At 39.2% G+C, this 9,537-nt stretch overlaps 1 protein-coding gene across 1 annotated transcript; it reads right to left on the reverse strand.

Moving 5' to 3' along the window:
* Positions 1-2,087: 2,087 nt before the first annotated feature.
* gipr (gastric inhibitory polypeptide receptor) lies at positions 2,088-8,871 on the reverse strand. Its single transcript, XM_084716296.1, has 14 exons — positions 8,692-8,871; positions 8,355-8,451; positions 7,494-7,601; positions 7,273-7,385; positions 7,084-7,190; positions 6,854-7,007; positions 5,761-5,920; positions 5,568-5,628; positions 5,413-5,482; positions 5,063-5,151; positions 4,258-4,396; positions 4,072-4,113; positions 3,523-3,615; positions 2,088-2,351 (listed from the first exon to the last, which is right to left on the reverse strand). Exons 1-14 carry the CDS (start codon positions 8,743-8,745, stop codon positions 2,088-2,090), a joined length of 1,551 nt encoding a protein of 516 aa, XP_084572422.1. The 5' UTR covers positions 8,746-8,871.
* Positions 8,872-9,537: the final 666 nt, after the last annotated feature.

A 9,537-nucleotide genomic window follows, 5' to 3' on the forward strand; every position in this document is an offset into this window, starting at 1 on the left:
CGGTGCCAAACACTTCACAGGTTAGTAAATGACGTTAATGAGTAAAAGTCATGTGTGTCGATGGTTTCTGTAATCAAACTTAATCAGAAAACACCTGCTTTTAGAGTGGAGTTTGGTTCAACAGTACCAAAACAGCAAAATGAAGTGTCTTAAAGAAATAAAAAGTGGCAGATGTATGAAATGTGTCACCTGAAGATTCAATAAGATATTTCAGGTTCGTCCACTTTGATGAAAAGATACGGGAAAGATGCCTTTTTTAATTTTTTCTTTCTTGACAGTACCAGCCAATGATCAACAAGAAATAGACATAGAATAATTGTTTACCTGATTGGCCAGAAGATGTGGGCTCCTAATAGCTAAACAGCAGTCAGATTTTCTTATTTTATGTGTTAAAACTGGCAAAGTGCAGAAATTGGCAGATGCTGAAGCAAAGTACCCAGATGTGTTGCTCTCATCCATCATCCTTTAAGTCAGTCATTTACAGATACTGGGTTGTGACACATTTTATTTTTTGTCATCAAATAAATAAAAGGCTGTGCAAGAAATTCTGTAAATTTAACATTTATATCTGCAGTAAACGGCCCCGGATAAGTGGAAGACAATGGATGGATGGATGGAAATGTGTGTACTGTTTTCCTGGTGAGAGGAAAAAACATTAGATAGTCTGTTAACCTAAATGCTTTCATTTCTCATTTATAAAGTGTTTAACATGTATGTTTTCAATCATGTGCATGAAGATAATATAAAGTGATGTGGAAATAGCGGTAAAAATGGTCAGCGATGTTCATTTATGTGCAAGTTCACTCTTCCCAAGATTGATTGAGGAGGTCTGTTGTGAGTTGGATCATGATGGTTTGTCATTTTTAAAAAGTGGATCCACAGAAAAAAACACAAAATTTGGGGAAACACTGCTTTAAATTCTACCATGATAGTCAGCAGCACACTTTTCTTTTTCATCACAGTATATTTGTATTCAGAAAATCTTGTTAATGTAAAACTTATGGGCACACACGGAGCCAAATACCAACTAACCAAATCTGTAATCTCTGCTGAGTAAAACCTCTAACGTGTCATTTTATTTCATTAAATGTTCGATGTTGAAGGTGCTTTTCTATTTTTTTCTGTTAAATTATCCAGATCACTCAGTAAACATGTCTTTTAAAGTACACAGCAGGTGCTTTTCCCCTCACAGAGTGACCTCACTCTCTTCTCCATTAGATGGCAGTAGAGGCAGCCTGTGAATCTAGGAAGTTTAAATAAAGAGACTTAACACCATCATCAAAGAGTCAGAAAGTTATGAAAATTTGACTATGTGCTACAGCGCACATCCCTGATTAGAAAAAGTGGCTATTAGGTCAAGAAACAATAAAGAAAGAAACAAAAGAAACAATAAAGAATAACTTTTCAGGAAGGTGTAACTGTCAGCTCTGGAGTAATAACCCTCTTCCACTGTGTTTATTGGTGTCTGATGAGGGCAAAATTAAAACTATTCATTTTGTATGATTGCACAAGAAAATTGCAATGCTGGAAAAAAATAATAAATTGAAATAAACAGCAACAACATCTGAACAACAGAAAACAATTAACTTAAAGTGCACCGTGGGGAGTGGAAGGAGGAAGGAAGGGCGGATAAGTAGGCATGATGGTACCTTAGATGAGCGAATGAGAGATTTTGCAGTTTTCTCAGAAAGATGTTATCTATTTTACAGTAAATGTGTTCATGTTTGGCACATTCCCACCAACATTTCAACAGAAAAACTATTTCAGCAGAGGAAAAAACAAATGATCTCACACTGATTCCTCCACAGGAATAAAATCAGTCAGGATGAGTCCCTTCAGCTGCTGATTAACTCTGATTATTCACAAATGGAAACTGTCTTTTCAGATTTCCCCTTTGACACAGTAGTCAGAGATCACGGTCAGGAAATGTGAATCCCTTCTGTTTCTTAAACCATTTCTCCCGTATCATAGCAGTCGATAATACATCGTAAATCCCCTCAGTCAGTCAGTTGGTCAGTGAGTCTGATTCCCTTGAACACACAAATCACTGATGTTTCCTTACAGACCTTTGAGGTCACTTTGAGTGTTCAGCAATTGCTTTCGCAACACTCATTTCCTCCTCCTCCTCCTCCTCCTCCATCCTGTCTGTGAGCAGAGATACAGTAGCAGGTCTTCAGCTGTCTGGTGGCTCCCAGCTGCTCCTGCTGGTGGGTGAAGGGGTGAGGAAGTAAGAGGTGAGGATGAGGAGCAGCGGAGGGGTGGGAGAGGCAGCTGTCCTCTTGGCAGTGGGCGGGTGGCAGACAGTGTGACAGATGTTGGCACAGGCTAGATTGTTGCACGCTGGCACCAACCTGCACAACAATTTACACAAAACATTATTTAGTCACTTTATTCACTGAGAAAATTAACATGTTTCATTGATCCACAGTTTTCATTTATTTATGGGGATGTAATATATCAAATTTGGCGATACCACAATAAAAAATGTCTTGGTACTGCACTTGATCTATCATTAATTATTTTATTTTTATAAGACAGTTGCTACTGACTGCTATATTGTTTTTGTTTTGCAGTTGTGCATACATGATTCAAACATTCATTGTCAAGGAACATTCATCACAATTTTTTTTGCACATGTTCAGGTCATTGCTGCTACTTTTATTTTACTTTATTAAAAGGATAGTTTACACCAAAATGAAACTTTAGTCATTATCTACTCACCCTCATGCTGATCAGGTTTATTTTGTTGGTCTGAAAAACACTGCTGGAGTTTCACAGGAAAACAGTGTTACAGAATTTTCCAAACAATGGAAGTGAATGGTGACCAGTTTTCAAACGTGAAAAACAACTGGGAAAACATCAAGAAATGTCTCCATACTGCTCGTCTGGCATAATCCAAGTCTCCTAACATGCTGTTTGCACACCGTCACAACACGCACACACAGTTTAGACAGTGTTCATGTGCACGTGAATGTGGCTCTAAACTAATTTTCTACAGTGAAGATTCAGGCTAAAAACATGGTGTAAATAACATTTTTTTAAAGTCAGCTTTGTATGTTGGGGCTTTAGGAGACTTGGATTACACCAGATGAGCAGTTTGGAGGAATGTTATGTTTTTATTCTGTTGTTTTTTTACATTTGAAAACTGGTCACTATTCATTTCCATTGCTTGGGAGATTCTGCATCGTTTTCCTGTGAAACTCCAGCAGTGTTTTGTGGACTAACTCACTCTCTGATGCATCTGATGTATTCCAGGTTTTTCCAGCCGTTATAGCAATTAGCACCTAATAGGAAATGCACCGTTATATTTAATTTAATTTAATTTAGAATTTAATTTAATTTTAAAACAGTTTCCATGTTTACAGGTCTGTCTGTTTTATCGGCTCTCATACAAACAATTTAATTTAGAGGTTTTCTCTCAGATACACTAAACCTGTAAAGAAGAAAACATATATTAAAAATAAATGTTTTGTATACATTTACAGCATGTTCTTATTTAACTGGCTGGAACATTGGCGCCACCTGTGGCGTGTTACTGCCAGTGTTTCTCAGGTCATCCAGGTCAGTCATCCCCAGCTTCCACCTCTGCCATTTCTTCTTTATCTCTGCCTGCACCTGCAAGCAAAGCGTGAGTTACAGTGAACAAAAGAATGAAGAATTAGACTTATAATTAAAAATTTAAGATTAATTAAGATCTTTTGAAAGGTGTAGTTTTACGGACCAATAAAATATATTATTCCATATCAGAAAATAAACACCGAAGTGGCACACGTCAGATTTGCTGGTCCTAAATCGTCACATAGTACAAGATTAGGTGCCTTTTTATTGCCAACCTAGTTTTGGTAAAATCACTGTCCATGTCCTGCAGAGGCACACAATTTACAATCATACAAATTACAATCTATTGTGGAACATAAGAGGCACCAAAAGTCCTTTATGTTCCATGACAAAAAAAAACAAAAAACAATCTTAACTATTGTATACAATTATTTTTGTTATTTCACAAGCATATTTCATCAAGTCTTATGCACAACTCCTACTTTCACTTTGGTGCCATCTCATATCACGTACCTCCTTGTTGACAAAACAGTAGAGGATGGCTACGAGTAAACCCTGTGAAGAAAGGAAATTACTCTTAATGTCAAATCTAATCTATAAATATTGTAAAATATGTTTTATGTTGCTCATTTCGTCTAGAAGAACTCTAAAAGCACAGATATCTGTAGCCCAGGTGGACATACAAAGTCCTGACTGTACCTGGAAAGAGTTGAGGAAGAGTTGGAAGAAGAGGTTGATGTTATGGAGGACGCCACCCATGTGCTCGCCTGTCATTACTGCGAAGACCACCTCATGGATCCCCAGCAGAGGGATCAGGGTCAGGGTGGATTTGGCCAATCTGGAGAGAGAAAGGCACACAACAGAAGTCGATCTTCTTCTTTGTTCCTCTTCTAGGGAGCTACAGAAGTACAACGATGAAGTGAAGTATGTGTTTTTCTCAAAGAGACTTCAGCAGGATTGTTGCCTTTCTTTGTTTGTTGTACACCTGCTTTCCAGATAAAGGCTCAAAGGATTAAGGAGAGTTTTAGATAGAAAATGTGTATTACACAAGGATCCTAACTTCTTCATCTTTACTGAACCCTAACTTTCATGTTTCCACCTGAGGTATTGTATTAACACAAGTGCACAACGGCACAAAATTATAAAATAAAAGTGAACAGAGCATTTATAACCGTCAGTAACAACGCCAAATGTTGTGTTCTTTCCGGGATTTTTGCATGGCAGACTTGCGGGAAACAATGATTAATCAAATGTTGCCTAAAAGCTGCACAGTTTGGACAAAACTGCATTGTTGCACAGAATTCACAGGGATTGGTTGAACTTGTGCAAATTATTGCGACCACACCATCGGTTGGTTGGTTGGACTGATTAGCCTAACCCTGTCTGCCCACTGCAATTTTCATTTTCCTTGAGAGGGGAATCTGATTGTAAAGAGAAATGTATTTTAAGTATTTTTCAGATGAGGTGAGAATAACTTTACAACAGCCATGTCCACGTGTCCTACCTGAATTTGTAGTCTGTGTATCTCATCTGATTGGCTTTCAGTTTGGATACAAGAATATGGATGATGCGGATAAAGATGAAGAAGTTCACCTAAAGAGATGATAAAAAAAAAAAAAAAAAAAAAACATCCTCAGTTATCGTGTTGCAAACAAGATGATCATAATCAGTCTAACTTATGATGACGACTTTGTTCACTCTTCTGTCCAGACTGCAAGTTTCTGAATCACCAATGAAGTCAAAAATAGTGCTGCAGTGTTTCTATTTGTATGTGTGCGCGGATGTGTGTGTGTGTGTGTGTGTGTGTGTGTGTGTGTGCGTGTGTGCGTGTGTGTGTGCATGCGTGTACGTTACCAGAATGGCGAGCAGGATGGGAGTGCGGATTATCCACCAGTGTGCCATGTTCTTATTTATTTCCCAACATCTACAAACGCAAACACATAAAGAAGTAACAGGTGCACAATGCTGCCACAAAACTGACCGAAAATGCAAAAATAAAAAAGACACACCTTGTGTTTTCAAACAGGTAACGCACAATAATCCAAGGAACCACAAATAACACCGGGGTGCCTGACACAAAACACACATATGTGAGTATAGAAACTGTGTTGTGTGTGACCATGTTGTGTCATTACTTGACTATTGTGTGTGTGTGTGTGTATGTGTGTGTGTGTGTGTGTGTGTGTGTGTGTGTGTGTGTACCCCAGCCAATTATTAAGTATCGATGGAAGTAGCAGCTCTTGGAGAACGCCACCATCACCAGCAGGTTGTGTAGATACAGGCCCTCCACCAGCAGCCAGTAGTAGTTTGTTCCCACGCAGTAGTGCATCAACACCTGAGCAACATGGCAGCCAGACACCGCCTGCTGTGTGTGTGTGTGTGTGTGTGTGTGTGTGTGTGTGTGTGTGTGTGTGTGTGAGGGAGGAGATAAGTAGTTCTTGAAAGGGTTAGAATTAACACATATTAATTGTCTGCTTAACATCAACCACAGCTGTTTGTAAGTCTTGTAGATCAATAAGTCCCTTTTAAATCTCAAGTCTAAGCAGACACCAAGTCAAGACGTCTTTCTAAACACTGATGACTCAAATGATCTGATATTTCAGTGGTTTATTAGCTACAGCTGGCAGCTCTGTAGGTTGGTCTGTTGGTCGGTCGGTCAATAAAAATTTTAAATTTCTCCACCCTTTAGCAGCCACGGTTTTTGCCCTTGGAAATTTGAAATGTGGGACGGAGGTCAAGTGTGTGTGTGTGTAGAGGTGTACGCCGTATTCATGCTAATTGGCTGAACAAGGCTTTAGTCATTGGAGTGACTTAACATGACCGAACAACACAGATGCACACCACAGCTACTGTACTTTAAGACTGAAATGTGGGGGTCAAATCCATGGTTCAAATTTCGGGGGAGCTACAGGGTTTCTGAAATCAGATGATTTTTTTTTTGCTGTCTAAAAACATAGTCAAGACCACAATGTTGAGATAATTTATTTGCAGTTTTTCTAATTTTTTAAATGTATTTTGGTACTTTTACCATCATCTCAACTATTTGGTAGAGTCCAATATTTAAAAAACAAAACAAAACTGTGGGGTCTGCTTAAATAAAGAGTCATGAATTTCTTGATTGTTGCCCTAAGGAGAAAAAAAAATTTCCACTGCTTTTTGTGAGGGAGAAGGACATTAAAGGTTTATTTTGCATCCCTGCGTTTAAGGGATAGAACAGGTTGTTTTCCGTGAAGTGAGAAATACTCCTACTCTTCTTTTCTATCTTTCAGTTTTTTCTGTGTGTGTGTGTCCCAACCTGTTCACCGACTACTTGCGAGATGCTCCTGTTGTCTCTGAACTCAGGGGTGTGTCCGCTCAGCAGAGCGTCTCTGGTCAGGATGGAAACAGCTCGCAGAATGAACGACGCAAACAAGTTGGCGTGGATGTAGTTTCTGGTGCAGTGAAGCTTCCTGCAGACGTCACACACAGTGAGATTAAATTTAAATAGGCGGAAATAATGAGACAACAAGACAGGTGTGGGCCTACCTGAAGGACAGCAGAATAATCAGAGCCAGAGAGAGACTGATCAGACTGACACAGTAACCGACTGTGTACATCACTCTGAAGCAGGTAAAGATCCTCATCTGCTTCTCCTGGACACAAGAGAGTGTTAATACTGTGAGTAAATGTAAAGCTGATTGTTTCACTCCCTTTTGCAGTTGTGTGTGTGTGTACCTGAGTATTGGTGTCAGGGAAGCACTGTGAATGATCCCTCCAGGTGTGGCTGGAGTTGCTGGTGGTCCACTGACCATCAGGACCACACTCCCTCAGTACAAAGCCATCACGCACTACACACACACACAGATACACAGGGGATGAAACACATAGCTTTGATCACATACAACAGTACACACATAGAGTGACAATAACGTGTGTGTGTGTTCATGCATTTCTACCTTGGTTGTACCAGGGCAGGTACCAGGGACACGGCACCTTGACTGTAGAGTTTGGTTTTCCATCTGTCCAACAGGCCAGTCTGTCAAACATACGAGCACAAAACACCCCTGGGAAGAGGAGAGGAGAGAAAGTTCTGTTGCAGCATTGCCGAGAATCGCTCATCCAATTGACTTCACACTTAATAATGGACTCCGTTGGGGCCTCAGCAATACTCCCGCCAAGTATGAAGTTGATCAGATGAATGGTTCTTGAGATATGTGAAGGACAGTCATACACACAAACATAGGTCTGCAGATTCCTTATTTTATAGTTTGATGATCCTGCTACTGCACCACCTGTTTGACAAATTGTGCCAAATCTGTCATGGTCGCTCAGACATCATAGCTACACATGTCCACCAAATAAGACAAGAATAGTGCAAAGCATTCAGGAGATAAAACAGTTTCTTTTAAACATAAGCTCTGCCCACAGCATTTGAGCGAACTTTAAGAGTCAGCAAAATTGTATGGAATGTCAAAAATAAGAAAAAGAAACTTTTTCTCACTTGGTCTAGAGATGTTCAGTATCAAATTTGGTCACTATTTGTAGGAGGAGTTGTTAAAAAAACAGATTTGGACAAAATTAAAAAATGGTGGAAAATCAATCTAGGTGAAAATGTTTGTGGCTAATATGGATAGATTTGTCGAGACCCACAGATTCCAGGGAAAAGAAAGAAAGAAAGAAAAAGAAAGAAGACTTAACGGCTCAAAAGTTAGAGGCCAAAATGTAAAATATGTTGTTTTAGTGCCACCATCACTCGTTTGGGTCCCCTGCAATAAACTCACAATATTTAGATGTGTGTGTGTTTGTGTGTGTGTTACCTTTTGGTCTGGGTTCTGTACTCATCCGGAGCAGACATTCATTTCTGTACTGGTTCCATTCCTCTATTGTATCCTTCGCAGTCTTGCCTGACACACACTACACACACACACACACACACACACACACACACACACACACACACACACACACACAATATAAGACATTCTTAGTCCCACAACGGGGAAGTTTCATATCATGTTTTTTTCTACATTATACTGAAAGATCCCTCCCCATTGACACAAAGATTAAAATTTGAGGGAATTTATTGCTGCTGTGCAAGATTGCAGGTGTAGCTAATAAACTATCATGTCAGTAAATGTCTCTCCAGACAATTACCAGAATCCTGCACATGAGGATGAGGATGAGGAATGTGTCAGAGGCCTTCATCATTCAGAGTTTTTGCCAAGGTGGCCGCTGGGAGATCATCTCAGAGATTTAGAGGACATCAGTGAGAGGTCATCAGGAGTCCAAGAGGAGGAAAAGGTGAAAGAGGTTACTGATCATTTAGCAATCTCCTTCCACTCTGCAACGTACTGCCTGGAAAAAACAAAAAACAGCACTTTGTTCGCAGTAAGTAATTTTAAAATCAGTTACTTAATGTTCAGTTTACATCCAAAAATGTCCACAAAGAATAAATTAACCTACAACAGATTATTCTAACATCAGTGCCGAACTTCTGGACCTTAGGGTAAATAACAATCAATCAGGAAAGAAGACAACAAATCAACATGGATCATATTTTGATCAGTGATATGTCTCATGACTGCAGACCTGAGAAGTTCTCACTAAATGGTTATTTTACTAAAATCAATTTGCAAATGAACTTGTGAATGAATGTCCTAACTTGACGTAAGATGTTAAGATATTGGAGGATAAATTAATCTACACAACTTGGTGAAAAGCTTAATTGCACATACAGTAATACCTTCACTGATGAGGTTATTACTATAAGAGCAATTTTGGAATAATTTCATATAAATCCTGGAGGGTAAAAGTGATTCAAAATGTAATGACTGCGAGGCAGAGAAGAAAGAAAGAAAGAGATACAGTTTGCTGGTAGATAAGAACTGTTTGTGTACAATGAACCACATGAGTGTATTCTGTTTTACCTGGAGTAATATGTACCAGGAACATAAACTAATGTAGAAAGGACGTTCAGGATAAGACAGATGAGTCTGCAAG

The sequence above is a fragment of the Lutjanus erythropterus genome, chromosome 4, assembly GCF_056507025.1.
Source record: "Lutjanus erythropterus isolate fLutEry1 chromosome 4, fLutEry1.hap2, whole genome shotgun sequence".
Classification (NCBI taxonomy): domain Eukaryota; kingdom Metazoa; phylum Chordata; class Actinopteri; order Lutjaniformes; family Lutjanidae; genus Lutjanus; species Lutjanus erythropterus.